This window comes from Henckelia pumila, chromosome 4 (genome assembly GCF_033568475.1).
Source record: "Henckelia pumila isolate YLH828 chromosome 4, ASM3356847v2, whole genome shotgun sequence".
Classification (NCBI taxonomy): domain Eukaryota; kingdom Viridiplantae; phylum Streptophyta; class Magnoliopsida; order Lamiales; family Gesneriaceae; genus Henckelia; species Henckelia pumila.
Genome location: NC_133123.1, coordinates 100,326,201 through 100,349,068, shown reverse-complemented (window position 1 = coordinate 100,349,068; position 22,868 = coordinate 100,326,201). Strand labels below are relative to the sequence as shown.

At 40.9% G+C, this 22,868-nt stretch overlaps 1 protein-coding gene across 1 annotated transcript; it reads right to left on the bottom strand.

The window, feature by feature from the left end:
* Positions 1 to 11,237: 11,237 nt before the first annotated feature.
* LOC140861453 (uncharacterized) lies at positions 11,238 to 17,295 on the bottom strand. Its single transcript, XM_073264471.1, has 7 exons — positions 17,226 to 17,295; positions 15,407 to 15,468; positions 13,190 to 14,736; positions 12,973 to 13,099; positions 12,419 to 12,688; positions 11,470 to 11,615; positions 11,238 to 11,382 (listed from the first exon to the last, which is right to left on the bottom strand). The coding sequence occupies exons 1-7, from the start codon at positions 17,293 to 17,295 to the stop codon at positions 11,238 to 11,240; spliced, it is 2,367 nt and encodes a 788-aa protein (XP_073120572.1).
* Positions 17,296 to 22,868: the final 5,573 nt, after the last annotated feature.

The following is a 22,868-nucleotide window of genomic DNA, read 5'->3' as shown; positions in this document are numbered from 1 at the left end:
ATTTTTGAATTTTCCAGAAGTTTTGTGCCCTAAATTTCCAAAGTTTGCATGTGTAAGGACTGGAATTGAAATGAGTTTGAAGCATTTTATTGATTTGCATTGGACTTGATTGATTATTCATGAATTTGAGGCATTTTGGTGCATGATCATGTGAGTTTTTAAAATGTGGAGTTGGAGTGTGGTTGAGGGCTGACTATGTATTTGTGGAAAGTCCTAAGACATGTCTATAGGTGTGTTTGGTGGTTTGGAAAGAGTTAGAGGCAAGGGAAAATGTCTTGGGATGGTTTCCTCCAAGTAGAATGGGTGTAAGGTGTTGATCTCCTTGGGTAGGGCAGTCTTATTTCAGGGCAAGGGAGGATCTAACGTGGTCTGGGCGTGGTTAGGTCTAGTCCTAGGTCAATTACATGACGTTGTGGTCGTGTCGGTATAAAATGGGCTCATTTCGGTTAAGATTTCAATGAGTTATGGGTCTTTGAAGTTAAGGTGTCAGTGGAGAATTTTAGGAGTAAAAGTGGGTTGTCCGGAATTGAGTTTTGATAGGATTTCTTGGGGGGTCAAATGAGGTTACAAACTGGTCCTATGGTTATTTGGTAGTGTTTGGAGAGTGTCGGTTTGAGCGGGGTTGAATTTAGTTAAGGTAAGATTGAGTTAAGGAAATTTTGGGTTGATTACTCGGGTTATGCCTTGGTTGCGAAAAATAGAGTTATGATTGTGTATTAGCACCTAGGGGCAGCCACTCTCACACTTAACACCCACAATTTTTTACTTGAGTTTCATTCCCTAAAGTTGCATATTCGTGTGCGTGAGTCTCGTCTTCGATCCGAGTAAAGGTTTACAAAGGAAGTCTTTTCCATACATGCATACCTAGTATTTTTTAGTCGAGTCAAAGAAGTAAAATAAAAATATTTTTTGAAGGAGGTGAATTGATTGTGACGAGATGGGCAATGTTAGGCCGGGGGATGCCTCGGCTTACTTTCCAAATCAGAGGATTTGGGAGGGGACAGGAGACATCTTGTTTTTCCCTACCCAGAGAAGGGCAATGTGGGGTCGGGAGAAATTTCGGTGTCCTTGCCAAGAAGGGCAATGTGGGGCCGGGAGAAATTTCTGTGTCCTTGCCATAAAGGGGCAACGTCAGTTGGGAGAAATCTCGGAATCTTGCCGGCATAGTGCACTGCAGCCATTGATCGATCAAAATAGAGGGACATAATTCAAGGATCTAAGTTCTCAGTTTCAGTTTAAATATCAGTTGACTAGTCTTATTGAATTCAGTTTTCAGTCATGCATGAGTTTCAGTTAAGTTAAGAAAGTTCAAGAGTTTCATAGCGTGAGTTGGCGTGTGTTCATCATTTACATGTTGTCTCATTCTCTTGTAGCATGCACATTTTTACAGCTTAAGTTTCAAGTATATTATGTACAGTATTTTGAGTATTATTGCAGTTATTTTAAACCCTTGTTATTATACTGTTTATACTTTCTGAGTCATTAGACTCACTATGCTTGTTTGATTGTCAGGTGAGGAGGAGTATCTAGAGACTGAGGGGCAGGATCCTTGGGGTTGAGGCTGCCGGCGGTGCAAGGCCCTATGACCGTCGCTACTTTTTAAGTTCCGCATAAGACTATGATTGTAATAAAGAATTTTAGTTTGAGTACTTTCAGTTTAGTCAGGATGTGTTCTCCCTGTGCTTAAATTTTAGTCTTTCAATTTGTTATCGCTATTATTGCAACCGTGTGGGATTGCATTTTTCCTTTCGTGATTTATGATTATCGCAGTTAGGATTTTTACCAGACGTTTATTTCATTTTGTTAGAATTGATGTGTGTGACAGGGTGGCTTTGTTTACTTTCAAACAAGTCATGACAAAATTTTTTATAAATTCGTATTTTATTTATTATTTAAATTTAATTTTTGAGGTTAGGGTCGTTTCAGTTGGTATCAGAGCATGGTCTTGGTTTGGGCTGAGCCTACTGCCGGTTGCCGAAACTCAAGGGATCTCGCCTCAAAGTCTGTACGATTTATGTTTCGCTTATTGCTATTTGTTCAAGATTAGTAGCATTAGTTTCTTAAATTATTTGAGCATGTTTTAAGTTTAAAAAAAAAAAACCTTTTTCTTAGGGCATGAAATTTGACTATTGGATTTTCTGAAATGCGTTTAGATGTCTCACCATCGTGGTCCTGATGCACCTCCACCACCTCCACTCGCTGATCTTGGAGGTCAGGTGTTAGCCGGTTTGGCCCGTATCCTTGAGCAGCATGTTGAGGCTGCTCCTAGGGCTAGACCAAGGAATACTTTTGAGCAGTATTTGATGTTGGATACGAAGGACTTTGCTGGTACTACTGATCCATTGGTGGCCGAGGGATGGATCTGATCGCTAGAGGCGATCTTTTGCCGCATGGGACTGAGTCATGCTGTTTGGGTGTGTTGTACCATTTTAATTCTTAAGGATGACGCTGCCCTCTGGTGGAGGGAGTAGAGAAGATAGTGGATCTGACCACCTTGACTTGGGATGACTTCAAGGGACATTACTTTCAGAAATACTTTAATGCAGAGGTAGGGGCTCGACTGAAGAAGGAGTTTATGAGCCTTCGTCAGGGGGATCTATCGGTGTCCAAATTCGCGAGGAAGTTCGAGAGAGGCTGCCACTTTGTGCCATTGATTGACGTTGATGAAGCATAGAAGCTTCAGGACTTTATTGTTGGGTTGCGACCCACGATCCGCCGTGATGTAGTGAGGGCGGAGCCAGTGGACTATGCTACTGCGCTCAGACGAGCTTTGAGGTCTGAGTAGTCTATGAGGGACATCAGCATAGAGGCGCTTGGTAAGAGGCCCTTTACTCAGCAGGGCCACTCGCAGCAGCAGCATCATGGCAAGAAGCCATTTCAGGGGCACTACCAGGCCCAGAGACCCGCTACTCCCAGGACTGGGGAGAGACAGTCTTGAAAAAGTTGCCACAGATCTCACTCTGGGAAATGCCTAGCAGAAGCAGAAGTTTGCTTTAAGTGCAAGAAGCCGGGACATATGGCTATAGACTGTCCGGAGTTGAGGATGCCCGTGCACGGCCGAGTGTTCGTGATGCAGGCTGAGGAGGTCGACCCAGACACTACACTCATCACAGGTAACATCTTAAGTTTTTGGTTTAGAGCAGTTAAATGATTCACTGCCGCATGTGATTTTAATTTTTCTTGTCCGGGGTTAATATTTTGTAGCATGTTGCATGTTTGAAGAACTTGACTGTTGTAGCATGCATAGTATCTTATTTGGGATTTGATGACTTAGAATGAGACAAATAGAACTTGTGTTATTTAACATTAACCTTTTTCCGTGTTTGTCATCACCACTAAGGCAGATAGGATAATACTAGCCGGTGTAGCCACTAAAACTTTGTTAGACTCAGGGGCTATCCATTCTTTTATTTTAGAGGCTTTTGACCATAAGAGGGGTATTCAGCGCGAGGAGCCGAGGGTTGGGTTTTTTGTGACTATCCCTTCATGGGAAGAGCTATCCACCAGGAGCATAGTGAAAAATCTTGAGCTCTTGCTGCAAGGGCAACCAGTGAGTGCCGATCTGATAGTGTTGCCCATGTTTGAGTCCGAATTGATACTTGGGATGGACTGTATGACGAATAATACTGTGGTGATTGATTTTCAACAAAGATCAGTGCTAGTCAGGCCTGAGGGCGAGGAACCGTTTTGATTTGAGGCTGCTAAGAGTTTGAGGAGGACCCGAATCATATCCTCTTTTCAAGCTAAGCAGCTAGTGCTTGATGGGTGCGAGTCTTTCCTAGATAGCTTATCTCTGACAGAGTTGCCGTCACGCCAAGTTATTTCAGATGTGGATGTTGACAGAGAATTTGGGTAATGTGTTCCCTAGCGATGTCACAGGCATTCCGCCTGATAGAGAAGTGGGGTTCTCTATTGACTTGGTTCCCAGTACCGTGCCAATTTCTAAGGCACCCTTCAGATTAGCACCCACAGAAATGAGAGAACTGAAAGAGCAGATTCAAGAGCTACTTGATGAAGGGTTCTTATGACCTAGTTTCTCTCCATGGGGCGCACCAGTCCTCTTTGTGAAAAAGAACGACGGAAGTCTAAGATTGTGCATAGACTATCGAGGGTTGAATGGTGTAACAGTGAAGAACAGGTACCCACTACCTAGGATCGAGGATCTATTCGATCAATTGCAAGGTTCCTCCATATTTCCAAAGATTGATCTCCATTCAATTTATCACCAGTTATAGGTGAAGGAGTGGTCCATACCTAGAAACGCTTCAGAAATTCACAGTTTCCTTGGATTAGCAGGATACTATAGGAAGTTTATCAAGGGTTTTTCATCAATTTCGGTGCCCTGACAGCATTGACCAAGAAGAATGCCAAGTTTATTTTGAAGCCAGAGTGTCAAGAGAGCTTTGATGTGTTGAAGGAAGATCCCACGATAGAACCAGTGTTAGCTATGCCATCTGGAGAGGGAGATTTTGTGGTTTACACTGATGCTTCCAAGTTGGGACTTGGGACAGTGCTTATGCAGCGAGATAGGGTTATCGCTTATGCTTCTAGGCAGTTGAAGGAGCATGAGAAGAACTACCCTACTCATTATTTGGAGTTAGCAGCAGTGGTGTTCGCTCTCAAGATTTGGAGACACTATCTCTACGAAGAAAAGTGTAAGACATTCACCGACCATAAAAGCCTCAAATACTTCTTCACCCAGAAGGAGTTGAATATGAGACAGTGGAGATGATTAAAGTTGGTGAAAGATTATGACTGCGACATTAGATACCATCCGGGTAACGCTAATGTAGTCGCAGATGCATTGAGTATAAAGTCAGCAGTGATTGCCTCTTTGACGGTGTCTAGACCTTTGCATGATGAGATTCAGAGATTCGGACTAGAGTTCTATGTCGAGGGTAGAGCTCCTAGATTGTCAGCTTTATCAGTGCAGACTATGTTGTTTGATCGTATCAGAGTTACTCAAGAAGTTGATGAGCAGTTGAGTAAGTGGAGACGGAGAGCCGACGAGAGAGGCAGTGATTTGTGATCAGTGGTAGATGGGATTGTGAGGTTCAGAGATAGACTTTGGGTGCCCGCAAGTGATTCTCTGCGAGTTACTATCATGGCAGAGGCGCATACATCACCGTACTCTATCTACCCATGCAGTACTAAGATGTATCGAGACCTTCAGCAGTTGTATTGGTGGCCGGGCATGAAGCGTGATATCGCCCGATTTGTGTCAGAATGTCTGACATGCCAGCAGGTCAAGCAGAATATCAGAGACCTGCAGGATTGCTTAAGCCACTCCCTATTCCCGAGTGGAAATGGGAGAATATTACAATGGATTTAGTTGTTGGCTTGCCGAGGACAGTGAGAGTTTTGAATGCTATTTGAGTTATTGTTGACCGTCTCACTAATTCGGCGCACTTTTCGCCAGTGAGGACAAATTTCTCCATGACTCAGTATGCGGAGTTGTATATCCGGGAGATAGTCAGGCTACATGGTATCCCTGTTTCCATAGTGTCTGATAGAGATCCGCGGTTTACTCATCTTTTTGGAAGAGTCTTCACTCAGCTTTGGGGACGAAGCTTTTATTTAGCACTGCCTTCCACCCCCAGACAGATGGACAGTGCGAGAGGGTGATTCAGGTTCTAGAGGACCTTCTGAGAGCCTGTGTTATTGACTTTCATGATAGTTGGAAGTCGAGGTTACCATTGGTGAAATTTTCTTATAACAACAGCTATCAGGTCACCATTGGTATGGCGCCTTACGAGGCACTCTATGGGAGACCATGTAGATCACCGGTTTTATGGACCGAGATCGGTGAGAGGTCGGAGTTGGGACCCGAGATTGTTCAGCAGACTGCTGAAGTTGTATCCAAGATCCGTGATAGGATGAGGACTGCACAGAGCAGGCAGAAGAGTTACGCCGATCATAGGAGGAGGGACTTGGAGTTCTCAGTGGGTGATCACGTTTTTATCCGAGTAGCTCCTTTGAAGGACGTGATGAGATTCGGGAAGAAGGGGAAATTGGCTCCGAGGTTCGTTGGACCTTTTGAGATTCTGGACAGAGTGGGGATGTTAGCCTATAGGGTGGCTTTGCCGCCTAATCTTGCTAGAGTACACAACGTCTTCCACATATCCATGCTAAGAAAGTACATCTAGAATCCTTCTCATGTGCTCAACATTGAGCCTCTTCAGTTATCACCTCATATGACCTATGAAGAGAGACCCAACCGCATTATGGAGAGGCAAGAGAGGAGACTCCGTAACAAGACTATCCCGATGGTCAAGGTTAAGTGGTTGAATCATTCAGATGAATAGGCCACTTGGGATACAGAGGCAGATATTAGGACTCGCTATCCAGAGCTATTGGGTAAGTTCTAAATTTCAAGGACAAAATTCCATATTGGGAGGGAGGAATTGTAGCACCTAAGATTTCATAATTTAAATTCCATGCATAAAATTCTTTTTTAATAATTATGATTTTAATTGCTTGAAATTAATTGCTTAAGTTTCCTTTAAAGTTCTAGTGCTCAAATATTTTAAGTTATTTATTATTGAAAATTTTGAGACAGTGACTTCCGGTCTCGGCGTTTGGCGATGGTGGATTTCGACGGTAGATTCCAAGATTTGTTATTTTAAAAGTTTAGTAGGGAGGAAGGAAGGAGGAAATTTAGATGAGAGTTCAAAAGTTAGAAATTTCAGGATATCATGAAGCATTTTTTCTTTTTATTGAAATATTGAGCTTAAAAGAAAAATATTTTTCGAAATAAGTTAATTGATTGTGACGAGAGGGGCAATGTTAGGTCTGGGGATGTCTTGGCTTACTTGCCAAATCAGAGGTTTTGGAAGGCATCATAGGGGCCAAAACAAGAAGGGGACAATGATCCGAGGAGCCTCGATGTAGATGTTCGACCTTAAAAGAATTAAAATGATCCGCCCAACAAGTCGAAACAAGAAATCTATCAAGACTCTTCCAAATCCTCGAATTAGTCCAGGTAAATGGGGAGCCAACAAAGCCTGCATCTGTCAGACCAGCACTGGTAATAAAATCCAAGAATTCATACATACCTCCTGCTCAAGAAACATTGCCCAAATAATGCTCAAGTGGATCGGCAATAACATTAAAGTCACCCCAACCACCAAAGGGAAATCACTATGAGGTTTACAAGCCAACAGATCCTCCCAGAGAATACGTCGCTCCCCTCTATCACATTTAGCATACACAATCAACAAAAAAAATCCAATGGGAATAAACCAAAAGACAGTTTAAGATGCAAAAACTGATCATGATCCTGAACAACCTCAACCGAAACATCCAACACATGGTAAAACCAGATTTTATTACTAACGTTTGCCAAAAAATTAGAAAATCTGAACTTTTGATTTCTCCATTCACCATCCAACCTCCGCTTTGGTTCAATAATAGCCAAGAAAAGGAGAGGATTAGTTTGGTTTTAAAAAAAAGACGTCTCTAAGCTGTTTTATTACCTATACGCCGAACGTTCCAAAAGACACCATTCATTGAGAATTGTTAGTTGGGGCAAGATCAATAATATTACCATTACTCCCTCGAAAGCTCTAGAGTTTCATCTGGCAAAGACTCTGCCAAAGTAACACATTTCAAAATTCCAGCCTCACCTCCACCCTCACCCATACCTGCAAGAACATCCTCCAAAGTCAACTGTTGTTCCTCCAAACCAACACGATCCTCATGATCAGACATGAACACATTACTGTCACTTTCATGCTCCATGAAATCTTTCTCCTGATCGTTGTTATCCTCAGCAAAACCCAGCAACCAAGACGAGTCCCCCTCCAACCTCGGACAGAAAGATATATTAGCATCAATATCATGAGCACTCGGATTCCCATGTGGTGATGAATGAAATTCCATAAGATAACCAGAAATGAAAACTCCATTCACCCATTCTCCTTTTTCCTCACCTTTCCAATCCCTACCATGCTTAAAATCCACTATATCTCGTGTTCCTTAACAACCACCTCATTAAACATGTCAGCTAATAAAGGATAAAATCGATTCGAAGTAGTCGAACCCCTCAAATGCACTGGACTTCTCTGCTAAGACATCCACCACCTTCTCTTTTCCCTTCTTCGATCCCACTTGTTTCCATTCCATCCGAGGCTGATTCTCCAAGTTCCCTGAAGGATTCAGATTGTTCTTACCCCTCTGCTCGTTCCCCGCAATTACCAACGCCCGTTTATCATTGATAATGTCTCTTAAATCCCTTTTAGATTGTTTAGCCTCAGTTTCTCCAGCTCGCTGTGATCCCATCCCAGAGTTATCATGACCAGCCCTTCGGAGTTTGGATGGAGGCTTAGTATTCTTACAATTTGAGTAACATTCATCAATATTGTGACCAATATGACAACATTCGAGGCAATACTTAGGTAAATTCTCGTAAAACACCATCTGTTCAATAATTTTCTCTCCCAAACCAATATAAATCTTCTGATTAGAGGCCCGAGAAGATCCACTTCAATACACACTGTAGTGACCTACACCGTGATCACCTACTTATCAGAACTTAAGCATGCATTTAATCAATAAAATAATCTTAATCAGAGCAACTACGGTATTAAAGTAAGTCAAATACCATGAAAGAAAATCCTAGTGGTCAACCCTGCTATCCAGCCTTGGTCACCACCTAACCTCCCTGTCTTCGGGAGAACTACTTGCCACTGCCCCATGGAATAGGGCATCCAGCCAATAGAAAATAATCGGAATTGAGCCTAACATGCTTAGTACGAGAGTATGAGTATACACTATTATATGTGCATGGATGCAAATGAACTGGTTACCAAAACATTCAGGTCAAGAAACTAGTTCATAGACCGGGCCCAGGGTATATAGCACGATGCGCCGTTGCCTCAGGAGGTGGCTCATATACCTAGTGGATAATGGTGACCAGATACTAGTGCATGTGTCCAAACAATCATGGTGACCTGACACAAGACTTACGTATCCAACCATCCACGACTCGTAGGGTGAGCGCCCTACTACAGGTTACCTCTAAGGTAATAAAGCTCAATATGCATATGAATGCAAGATACATTCATGACATGCTGTATATAAAGGCATATAAAACATGCAATCAAATAATCCATGCAAACACATAATACATACATACTCAATCTGAATATCTCGAATAACACTTCCGTATCTTACTAAGACAGATCCTAGAAGCTCCCATCTAGGTCCAAGCCTACCATGCAGCACTACAATGCATAAATATCATGCATTACCTAACATGCCAAACATCACCTAACAAGCTCTAAAAGCCTTAATTAAAATATAGCCTACTCCCTATTTACTATAAGGAACCAGAGCCACACCATCGTCCGTCGTCAGCCCGCTGATGTCGCATGCCCCAGAGCCTGGGCATAGCCTAGCTACGCCTCGCCAGAGCTTCGCCACCTGGCTACTACTGCGAACACTGTCCACTATATAAAAACTACTATCTACTCCAACTCTTAAAATAAGAGTACCCAAAAGCTCTTAAAATCGAGCGAACATGGGCCGAGGAGAGGTTTGATTGCATTTCAAATGTGAGCCCTCGGACCCCTATTTATAGACAACGTTCGGACGGTCCGATCCTCGGTTCAAAAGGTACGATCACTACATGGTATCCACATTGCATGCATGCAAGTTTGAACGGTCCGATCCCTCTTCGGATCGTTCGATCTCTTACGTCCAATACACCTGTAGAATTCTTTTTTACATCTGTCCTGGGCGAGTTCGGACCGTCTGATCTCAACATCATCCAAAATCTGATCATGCCCCCGAAGTCCCTTGGGTTTGGACCCTCCAAACCCAGTGCGGATCCTCCGATCTGCCCGAGCCCGATAAGCCCATTTAGCATTCCCAGGCATTCTAGACCCAAATTCTTGGTCCGATAAATCATATAAAAAATCCCTTAATCATGTTTTATTAAATTTAAACATGTTTAGCAACTGAATCTTATAAAATGGAACCGGGCTACTACATTCTCCACCTACTTAAGATATTTCGTCCTCGAACAATCTTAAGTATTGAATGCAGTTAACGCTGATTAAACATCTTTTATTCAGACTTGATATTTTACAAGATACAACTAAAATGCAACAATTTTTAAAGAAAATCCGGACAATTCGTACGCATACTAGTCTCACGTTCCCAAGTGGCTTCTTTAGTTCCTTGGTACAGCCACTGAACTGGAATAAGAGAAATGATCCTTGTTGCGCGAACTATATCTCATGTCACTGTCCAATAATCCAACTAGACTCGTTACTGCGACCCAAGATTAATTCCAACATAAAAACTTTAAAATCATACATATGCTTAAAATTTCAGGCATTTAAATTAATCACAAAATTAAACATAACAATTAAACATTCTAAATAACATGCATTAAATCATATAATTTAATCAATTAACCGTGATTAAGCTAGTGGACTTTTTGGACCTTACAACTCTACCCTCCTTAAAAGAATTTCGTCCTCGAAATTTGACTTACCAAACAGTTTAGGATAGTATGCTCGCATATCCTGTTCGGTTTCCCAGGTAGCTTCCTCAACCAACTGGTTGCGCCATAAGACTTTCACCATTGGAATCTCTTTGTTTCTCAACCTACGACCTTGTCTGTCTAAGATTTGAACAGGCATCTCCTCGTAGGACAAGTATGGCGTCCAATCCACTGGCTCATGGCGGATAACATGAGAAGGATTTGCCACATACTTCCTTAGCATGGAGATATGGAAGACATTGTGAAAACCCTCCAAGTTGGGTGGTAGTGCCACTCGGTAAGCTCGAACCCCAACCTTTTCTAGGATCTCAAAAGGTCCTATATATCTTGGAATCAATTTACCCTTTTTCCCGAATCTCATAATACCTTTCCATGGTGACACCTTTAAAAATACATGGTCACCTACTTCGAACTCCAAATCTCTACGTCGCTGGCCGGCGTAACTTTTCTGTCGACATTGAGCTGTCAACATTTTTTCTCTGATCTTGGCTATCACATCTACTGTTTGGGTCACTATTTCTGGTCCCAAAACAGCTCTCTCTCCAACTTCATCCCAGTGTAGGGGAGTTCTACACCTTCTCCCATACAACGCCTCATAAGGAGCCATGCCAATAGTTGCTTGATAACTATTGTTATAAGTAAACTCCACTAAAGAAAATTTCGATTCCCAATTACCTCCAAAGTCGATCATACAAGCTCTCAACATGTCTTCGAGTATTTGGATCACTCATTCTGACTGACCATTTGTCTGAGGGTGGAAAGCTGTACTGAAAGCTAGCTGCGTTCCCAATCCTCTATGTAAACTTCCCCAAAAGTTTGAAGTGAATTTAGGGTCTCTGTCAGATACAATCCTCGCTGGTACTCCATGCAATCTGACAATTTCTCAAATGTACAGCTCTGCATACTGATTCATCGAGAAGTTATTCCTGACTGGAATAAAGTGAGCTGACTTAGTTAACCTGTCAACTATCACCCAAATCGAGTTAATCCTTCGCGTTGAAACTGGCAATCCTACCACGAAATCCATGGTGACATCTTCCCACTTCCATGTGGGTATTGGCAATGGTTTCAGGAGTACTGCCGGTCTCTGATGCTCGATCTTCACCTGCTGGCAAGTCAAACATTCATTCACAAATTTAACAACATCATTCTTCATTCCTGGCCACCAATATAAGGATTGCAGATCCTTATACATTTTCGTACTTCCTGGATGAATGGAATACGGAACAGTATGGGCTTCAGTAATCATTTCAACTCTCAGTGAGTCTACTGGTGGCACCCACATTCTACCTCGGTGATGAACAATTCCATCTTTGACAGTGTACAATGTACCACCCTTAGCTTCATCACTGTTCCTCCACAACGTTAACTATTCCTCATAAGCTTGGCCTGCACAAATTCTCTCAAGAAAACTAGGTACTACTGTTAAGGCTGCTAGAGTGCATACCTCCATTGGTTCGAATACCTCCAACCTCATCCGTTCAATTTCAGCAATCAATTTCTGCTAGACTGTCAATTGGTTCAATGTCGCAGACTTGCGACTCAAAGCATCTGCTACAACATTAGCCTTATCCGGATGATAGCTAATGTCACAGTCGTAGTCGTTCACCAATTCCAGCCATTGCCCCTGCCTCATATTCAACTCCTTCTGAGTGAAGAAATATTTTAGGCTTTTGTGATCAGTGAAAATCTGACACCTTTCGCCGTACAAGTAGTGTCTCCAAAGCTTCAAAGCAAAAACCACTGCCGCCAATTCAAGATCATGAGTCGGGTAGTTCCTTTCATGAACTTTAAGCTGTCGAGATGGATATGCTATTACTTTATTATTCTGCATCAAAACAACTCCTAATCCACTCTTAGAAGCATCGGTATAAACCAATGACCCGTGCCTTCGGGAATTTCTAGCACTGACGCTGACATCAGTCTTTCTTTCAACTCGGCAAAGCTCTTCTCACATTGATCTGACCACACAAACTTCACACCTTTTTGAGTTAAGGAAGTCAGTGGCAGAGCTATCTTAGAGAAGTCTTGAATAAATCTCATGTAGTAGCCTGCTAAACCCAAGAAACTTTGTATTTCTGTAGCATTCTTCGGAGCAACCCAATTCCGAACCGCTTCCACCTTAGACGGATCGACCTCAATCCCTTTAGCTGAAACTATATGACCAAAAAATGAAATCTGCTCCAGCAAAAATTCACACTTACTGAATTTAGCATACAACTGCTTTTCTTTCAAAATCTGCAACACTATAGTCAAGTGCTGACGATGTTCCTCCCTACTGCGAGAATAGATCAATATGTCATCTATGAAGACTATGACAAACTGATCCAAGAAAGGTTGAAATACCCTGTTCAACAAATCCATGAACACAGCTAGTGCATTGGTCAACCCAAACGGCATTACCAAGAACTCGTAGTGGCCATAGCGAGTCCTGAATGCTGTCTTCTGCACACATCTTTTACCTTCAGTTGATGGTAACCTGATCGTAGATCGATTTTTGAGAACATCTCTGCCCCTTGCAATTGGTCGAACAAGTCGTCTATTCTGGGCAAGGGATATCTATTCTTCACTGTAACTCGGTTCAGCGCTCTGTAGTCAATGCACAATCTCATTGACCCATCTTTCTTCTTGACGAACAACACCGGTGCACCCCAAGGCGATACACTCGGTCTGATGAACCCCTTATCTAGCAACTCTTGCAACTGATCCTTTAATTCTTTCATCTCGGTCGGTGCCAATCTGTATGGTGCCTTAGAAGCTGGCTTAGTTTCAGGCAACAATTCTATCCCAAATTCGACTTCCCTGACTGGAGGCAATCCCGCAACATCATCGGGAAAGACTTCCGGAAAATCTTTCACTACCTCCACTTCCCCAAGTTTCGGTCGCTGTACCTCCAGATCACCAATTAGACTCGCAAGAAATCCTGTACGCCCATTACTCAATAATTGCCAGGCTATTCCTGCAGAAATCATACCTGGTGCGCTCTTCTTAGACGTAGTGCGGAACACCAACGATTTCCCGTTCTGATCTTTCACAGAGACAGTTTTCCGTTTGCAGTCAATAATAGCCTCATGCCGAGTCAACCAGTCCATCCCAAAAATTGCATCGAAATCCACCATTTTCAAAACAATAAAATCTGCACACAAAACTAGACTCTGCATCTGAACCTTGCAATTTCTTACCACATTACTACTTTTCAGTTCTTCTCCTGAGGGTAACGACACACAAAATTCCGAAATAGATTCATCCGGCAAGACCCATAATTTCATCATAAAACTAACAGACATAAAAGAGTGCATAGCTCCTGTATCTATCAACACGAATGCAGGTAAATCAGCAATACGAATCATACCTGATACAATTGCAGAATCTGGGTCAACCTGATCGTGAGTCATAGCAAACACTCTTCCCTTGACAGGCTCCTTTGACTGCGGGCAGTCTTTGGCAAAATGCCCTGGCCTCTTGCAGAGAAAACAAGTATTGGTCCCAAGCATGCATTGACCGGAGTATGACTTCCCACACTTCTGACAGATAGGTGCATTTGCCGGCCTTGGAGCGTTGGCGTTTGGTTGATTCTGTCCCTGAGGTCGCGCCTGATTGGGGTTTTGGCGCTGCTGCTGTTGCGGTCTCCTTTGAGCTGGAGCTTGATACGGCCTCTTCTGACTAGACCCTTGCTGCTCTATCCCTTGGTAACTAATCCTCTTCGTTTGCCATTCTTTGATAATATCATTCCCATCTTTTTCTAACAACATAGCCTCATCCACTACTGCTCGGTACGTTTGTGCCCCACTCAATCTGACATCTCGTCGAATAGTGGCATTCAGTCCCTCTGTGAAATGCTTCAACTCCTCTGCAGCATTGCCCGAAATCATGGGCACAAAGTACCTCCCTTTCTCAAACTTCTTCACATACTCGGCAATGGACATGCTCCCTTGGCGGAGCTCCAGAAATTCTCTAGCAAGTCTAGTCCTGGTGCTTATAGTGAAATATTTCCCATAGAACACATCTTTGAATCCATTCCAAGTCAACATAGTTATATCCACAGCAGAATGGGCTCCCTGCCACCAAACCCGTGCATCATCACGGAACATAAAGATGGCACACCTCACACGGTCTGCATCAGTGAGCTGCATGTAGTCAAAAATAGTCTCCACTGACTGCACCCATTCCTCGGCTACAAGGGGATCAGCCCCTCCTTTGAACTCCTGTGGCCCTAGATCCTTAAACTGTTTAAAGATCGGATTAGTTAATAGCGGCTGATAGTTGTTCCGTCCTCCCGCTTATGCTTGGATTAATTGTTGAATCTGTTCCCCTTGGGCTCTACTCTGCTCTTGCAATAGAGTCGCCAACCCAGCCAAACACTAGTTGTTCTGATAGTCCTCATTGTTCGGATTCCTATGGTTATCCATGATCCTGATGTCCATACAGTTCACATGCTTAATTACGTAATTTAAACATAACATCCTACTCAATAGGCATACACTATAAGTCAAAAACATTATCATGCATCTTAAACAATCCATAACATAAAACTTACAGACATGAAGACGAAGCATAGGGTCGTGGTGAGAATGCATGTGTGCGACAAACCCAGAGCGAACTGCTCTGATACCAAGCTGTAACGTCCCAATTTCACAATCGAAACGTTACTCAAACATACATACTTAAATTTGGTAAAAATAAAAATTTTGCGGAAGCATCATCTTCTTTATTAAAAGGAGCCTATAAAAATTGCACATAATAAAATAGTATCTAAAAATCTTTGCCAAACATGACCAACAACTAAAGAAAATTAAACTTGTTTGCCTTTCATCAAATAAAAAAAATAAAACAAATGTTTTTAAAACATCTCCCAAGCTAAAGCGTTCACACTCATGCATTGCCCGTTGGACCGACCCCAGCCTCTTCTTCATGCCCGGTCAGATAATCATCAATATAAGCATCCACATCATCGTTACCTGCACCATTCAAGTATAGTGAGTCGAAAGACTCAACAAAAACAGGCAGAAAAAAGATTTTCTACTTTAAAAGAAAAACATTAACTTAAACTTTCATGCAATAAACATAACTTTGATGTAGCCATAACATAAAAATATTTGAGGTGATGAAGTATGAGTAGTGTGGTAACCGTCATAACGAGTCATTCATGGTTTTCTGTTGATCAACAAGCATATGGCATTACGCCCGTAAACATTCATTCTTTGGATAGCCGCTTCGGCGCTCATCCCGAAGTGCATACCCCATATAATCATCATGTGAGCCATGTTTGGATAGCCGCTCCGGACCTCATCCCGAAGTGCATACCCCATATTTTCACCACAAGACGCATAATTCATCAAAATATTTTTCATGTATCATATCATTCATCTTATCAAATCATATCATATCATTTTCATAAATCTCGTAACATGCTCATAAAATTTCTCGTGATGCTACATGTTTAAATTCCTTCAAAACATTTCATGAGAAATTAGCTTTCATGAGAAAATCATATAATCATGCAATACATAACTTGACCGATCCAAGTGAGGCATTCCGTCCGTTTCGGACCCTGAAAACTTTAAACTTCTTCATTGACATTCTTAAAAATAATTAAAATACCAAAATCATGATTTTTAGGACTCAAAAACTCATAAAATGGGGTGGGAAAATCGAGCCTGAGGCGCGGGCGCGCTGCCTCAGCAGATCTTTTCTGCTCTTTTTCAAAACCACACAGCTTAGGGACGATTTTCCATCAAAAATACCATTCAACAACATCAAAATTTCAAAATAACTTGTACCAATACATCAAACATTCAAAGATTTTGAGTCAAAAACCTTCATAACTACTTTTACCCAAAAATCTGATAGATTGCATTCAAATCTTTCAAAACTCAATAAACATGAACCGAACACATCAGGAATGCTTCACGTATCACAATCAAGCAACATACTCATAAAATTTTCAAAAAACATGCATAGATCATCAATCAAACACCTAGGGTTTTACCTTCAAACTACATATATTCTTGAATGGGTTTCAAAATCAGTAAAAACTTACTTGAATCGTCTGATTGGGATTAACCTGGACGGCGGAACGATCGAGCCTTGAGAAGTGGAAGAACCCTAGCCTGAAGATCGCAGTGTTCGAGAGAGATTTTGAGAAAAAAAAAGTGAGCGTTCAAAATGAGTGTTCAAAAATAAATTCTGAACGCTTTTCTTTTGTGACTAATGGGCTTCAACACGGCCCATTAGTTACTCTTAAAATCCTTTAATTTTTTTTTTTACTCTCCCACTTAAATAAAAATACACTGCATCCCTTTAAACTAAATTTAAAATATTTTCTTAACTCGTTTTAAGGCTAGACTCGTTCCTGCGACCCAAGATTAATTCCAACATTAAAACTTTAAAATCATACATATGCTTACAATTTCAGGAATTTAAATTAATCACATAATTAAACATAACAATTAAACATTCTAAATAACATGCATTAAATCATATAATTTAATCAATTAACCGTGATTAAGCTAGTGGACTTTTTGGACCTTACACTTAAGCGAAGTGTAGTACCCATAGCACACTGCAGACTCCCTAGAACCTGGAAGTAAACATGGGGTCTCGATCACTAACTATTCTCACAGGCACTTCGTGCAATCGAACTATCTCCTGGATGTACAAACATGGCATCCTAACAAAGTTGTAGTCCTGGTTATAAGAAATTAAATGTGCTGACTTGGTGAGTCGGTCCACCACAACCCAGATAGAATCACAATTTCCTCGAGGTCATCGTGATCAGCTCTCATTTTCACTCAGGAATTGGTAAACCGTGAAGCAACCCTCCAGGTCATCGGTGCTCTGTCTTGACCTGCTGACACACCAAATATCTAGAGACATACTGATAAACACTTTACTTCATTATTTTCCACCAGAACCTTGTACGCAGATCCTTGTTCACCGAAAGGATTTTTATGCTTAATTACTAACACTTGTCATAACACCTGTGACAACGTCGTTGTCCACAATTCTTGATTTCCAGAACATTTTAGGTTCTCTTCTTGGAAATATCAATATAAATATACTGTTGACTCAAAATTCGATTAGTACAATCTCTTGTACTAATATAACGACATTTATCTCATAACTTGAGATAACACCTGAAAATGAGAATACTAATTATCCTGTCACGAATAATAATTTCTTGTTGAATGTTTGACTTGCGCTACTAGATGAACAAAACTGTTTCATCCTTATTTGGAAAAGTTATAAAACCAATACAACCTAGCAAATCCCCTGAATAGATCTCATCGAATCTATCATATCAGTGACCTAACACATCCAATAGACATCCAGGAAAAATGGTGACAACAATCCCGCTGGATCTGATAACCTTAGATCTCAACTACTGTCCTTTTTCCATGTCTAAACACTTGATGCTATCCTGTTAGTATCCATTAAAATTCAAACGCTAGCTTGATAAATTTCTGACACTGAAGTCCCAGAATTACTGCAAAACATTCCTGAGAAATGAATATCTAAGTATTGTACTCATCTTATCAGTCTACCAAAAAGTGAACAATTTCAATCGTTCTTTCTGCAAAAGAATATTTACCTCCCCCATCACGGGGTTATAACATCTGTATCTACCTCAGACAAATAGTTTCAAATAGTCACTGGGCACCAAACTTGCACCAGTTTAACTAAACATTTCAAAACACATATGAACACCTAAGTGCTCATCTTTTCACTATACAAGTGAATTCTTATATTGTCGTATCCAAGCTGTAACTTAGCAGGCTCATGACATCTGTCAATAGAATTGAGTATCTTTTCAAGGTTATCAAACTGACACCAAATTACACTTTAACATAACTGTTACAATGATCATAGTTCACGTCTCCCAATATAAGTCATCTAAGTGTCCTGATAAACTCATCTTTGCTTGATAACCCATCAATTAAATTCCAATTCTTACAGGGAAACTTACTTACGTAAATTCATTACTTAGAATTTCCTGTTCATCTCGTAATCAAGACCCAAATCACTAATTATACCTCTGATAGAATCAGACAATACTAGTAAAACCTCATGCTTCGCCCCCAGTATCACATAAAAACTATCCGCCCAGAATATACACTTGTCAAGGAATCATTTCCAAGACAATTATATCCATGAAATCAATATCTGTATCTCTGACAAAGTCAGACGATATCTCATCACATTCACTTGGCACTAATCCAGCACCAAGTATAATTCTAGAAGACTCAAATAAATCCTGAATACTCTTCTGATAGTTATACACATTGCTATGACTGTACATACAAAGAGACTGAGGTAAGTCTTCCTAAAATGTCACACTAGAACAGAATCCTTCCAGAGTACACCGGCATAAGGTTGCACTTACTATACCATCTTGGAACCCGACAGTCATCAGCATCCTGACATAAATCATCCCTGAGTCTCTGTTACTATGCAACATTCCTATCCAGACCAAAATCACTGGTCAAGGAAAATTATCTGCAAAAGCACAACTCAAATCTCGAGTCTGCAAGCATCTGAAAATTTAATCCTGTCAAATACTAATTCAACTAATATCTTGGATTAAATCCTCTAAATCCCTATTTAAGACTGAAAATTATCTGCTCAGAACAATTACTTGTCAAGGAAAAATCCATTCCAAGACTGTTTTGACAACAGGACATCTGTATAAAAACAAACGATATCTAAACTCGGATACCACACCTTGTATCTATCCAATACAAAGTCATACCTTGTTGTGACTGTTGCCAAATCCCCAAACTTAGTAGCCTTCCCTATATAGTCCCTGGAGCACAAAGGCCTCCAATCATCCTCTGAAGTATGAAAACTTCCAAAGCAATTATGACTAAGGGTCGCGCCTCCTCACGTCTAGTCCCGATCAAAGTCCACAAATCTTGGTATTACTTGACCTGGCTGTTGGAAAATCGTGTTCAGATCAATTAAGAATTGATACCCGGTGCAGCGAAAGTTTAAAAATTTTTATTTTTCGATATGGAACGATTCCAAATCATGGGTATCAAAACTTTACTATTAAATTATGCAAGTAAAAATAAAATCACAATTAAATTTTTACCTATTCAAGCAACGGCTTGATTATGGACACCAACAGAATTTAATCTACTCTTCTTGTATATCCCGGGAACCGATGGCTTCATGATCAATCTCCGAAATAAGGTCCACGAACAGAAAACAGAAACCCTCTGATTAATTGCACTAGAAATCAATCAGATGTTTATCGAAGAGAATAAACAGATTTGATCTGTTAATTCGGAATGTAATTTTTCACAAAAATCACAGACCGAATTTTCTCAAAAGGGACAGAGGAATTCGAAAATTCCCCTTGAATATTATGAGTGATTTTTGAAAATTGCAAGATGGAATACCTATGATTTTCGAACACTACTCATATATTTATAGATAATTTCTAGACTAGATTAAGTTATGATTATATTAGGACTCTAACTCCTTAGGGCCCATAATCCATAACTTAAGCCCAACAAGCCAAGCCCGTTATTATAAAAATTAATATAAAATTCATCATGACTCCGATTGATAAACCGATTTCACCAATATGCACAGAAACCATTTCTGCAGCTTTAAAAGTCAAGATAATTTTTCTGAATCCGAATTCAGTGATTTCCAAAAATACCCATCTCTATGTCATTTTAGGAAATTTCACTCCCTTTAGTTAAGAAGTCCAACTTCTCTTTCATTAAATTTAACTCTTTAAATTTAACTATCTCAACGGGGTTTAGTAATCCATTACTTGTGTGACCCTTAATGGTTCAGGGATACAGCTAGCCGTGGGCTCACAACTCCTTGTGACTTGGAACAACAATTTCCGACTTGCCCAACGAATCATGGTAAGAGCGTCTAGCAACATTGCCCCATGATTCCCTAGGTATCACTGATAGTGCCTGCAAGAACCAGTAGATTTTGGTTAGCGTACAGTACGGTCCCTTCATCCATATATCCCGATCGAATCAACAACCATTGGTGTATCGAGAGTTTTTTGAGATTCGATAACTATGCATTACATCTTGGAGATCAAATAGTGACATCGCATGTGTTACTAGGAAAACCGAGTAACCTAAAACACATCATGTACTCTGGCCAGAGATTCGTCACAATAATATCTCCTCAGATCGCATAGGATATCCACACTCGCAAGTATGAGGTGAATCCTTGACAACAAAGCATCGACTCCTATATGTGTCATAACTGTACCCAATCCCGACACCTGATGACCCCAATAGAGTCGGTAAACGAGTCAAAGTACAGTACTAGCATATAGAGTCTCAATGATGTTTCAAGTAGTAAGGACTAATGGTGTACAACCAAAACCGCGGACTTTATCCACTTGATAAGTGATAACCACTTGGAAAGTCCGAATAGGGTAGTTCGATCATTCATCATATGAATATCCATTTGCATGCTTTGAACATCTCCATGTCCATTACTAATGAAACGTGGTACTTAGCATCACAAATGCTAGTCTCAATCTCGAGCGATCCTTATCCTTATTAGCGGACGGCTCAATTGACTAGGAATTGTTTAGAATATACAGTGACTATAAGATGTGTTTCATAATAGTGATCTCTCTTTATTCACTATCTCATCTTACTTACACTATAGTATATTCAAGGTCTTTATCAAAACATCAATAGTATATCACAATATAACAATATGAAGAAAGACAAAGAAAATGACATTAATGAATGTAAATTATAATAAACAAAGATTGTTTATACATAGAGTCACAAAAGCCCTTAGCCATAAGTTGGCTAACCGGGCACCCACTCTTTCAATCTCCCACTTGCCCTAAAGCCAACTAGTCATACTACGCAATCCCATTTCTTCGCGATGTTTGTCAAACAATGGTCCTGGCAAGGGCTTAGTAAGTGGATCAGCGATATTGTCTGTAGAGGCCACTCTCTCGACAGTGATGTCTCCTCTTTCCACAATCTCCCGGATGATGTGGTATTTTCTCAGTACGTGTTTGGATCTTTTATGAGACCTTGGTTCCTTTGGCTGAGCAATGGCACCAGTGTTGTTGCAGTACACCGGAACTGGACCAACAGCTTCAGGAATTATGCCCAACTCTTGAACGAAATTTCTCATTCAAACGGCCTCTTTAGCAGTTGCTGATGCTGCAATGTATTCTGCCTCAGTGGTGGAATCCGCTGTGGTGTCTTGCTTGGAACTCTTCCAAGAGACAGCACCGCCATTGAGCATGAATACAAATCTAGAGGTTGACTTCGAGTCATCCACGTCACTTTGGAAGCTAGAGTCGCTATAGCCTTCCAATTTCAATTCTCTTCCTCCATAAATCATGAATATATTCTTAGTCCTTCTCAAGTACTTAAGAATATCCTTCACGGCTTTCCAATGCATTTGACCGGGGTTGGCCTGATATCTGCTCGTGACACTCAGAGCAAAGGCTACATCCGGTCTGGTGGATATCATCCCATACATAATACTACCTATGGCTAACGCATATGGTATGTGTGTTATTTTCTCTATCTCTTCGTCAGTCTTGGGACACATAGACTTGGATAGAGAAACTCCATTACACATAGGTAGATGTCCTCTCTTGGACTCATCCATAGAAAACTTTTTCATTATGGTGTCGATGTAGGTTGCTTGAGTGAGTTCTATCATTCTCTTAGATCTATCTCTATAGATCTGTATCCCTAGAATATAGGATGCCTCACCCAAATCCTTCATCGAGAATCTATCTGATAACCATATCTTTGTTGACTGCAACATCCCTACGTCATTCCCAATGAGTAGGATGTCATCAACGTAAAGCACTAAGAACGTCACCGCATCCTTAACTACTTTCTTGTACACGCACGATTCCTCCGGGTTTTTGATGAAACCAAATTCCTTTATTGTTTCATCAAATTTCTGGTTCCAACTTCTTATTGTTTGTTTGAGACCATAAATTGATCTCTGAAGCTTGCATACCTTATGCTCGCTTCCCATGGATGTGAATCCCTCAGGCTGCATCATATAGATTTCTTCCTTAATGTTTCCATTAAGAAATGCAGTCTTCACATCCATTTGTCATATCTCATAGTCATACCATGCTGCTATGGCAATAAGGATTCTTATGGACTTGAACATTGCGACTGGTGAAAATGTTTCATCATAGTCAACTCCTTGTCTTTGAGTATAACATTTTGCTACCAATCATGCCTTGTAGGTAAGTACCTTACCATCAGGCCAAAGTTTTCTCTTGTAGATCCATTTACACCCTATTGGAACAATTCCATCGGGAGGATCTACTAAAGACCAAACTTGGTTTGTATGCATCGAGTCTATTTCCGACTGCATA

Coding starts and splice junctions, on each gene's coding strand:
- LOC140861453 (XM_073264471.1), bottom strand. CDS start 17,295: ATGAGAGCTGATCACGATGACCTCGAGGAAATTGTGATTCTATCTGGG. Junction 14,737..15,406: donor GGCATGAAGAAGAGGCTGGG/GTCGGTCCAACG, acceptor ATCTTTAAACAG/TTTAAGGATCTAGGGCCACA. Junction 12,689..12,972: donor CAGGTTACCATCAACTGAAG/GTAAAAGATGTG, acceptor TTGCTGGAGCAG/ATTTCATTTTTTGGTCATAT.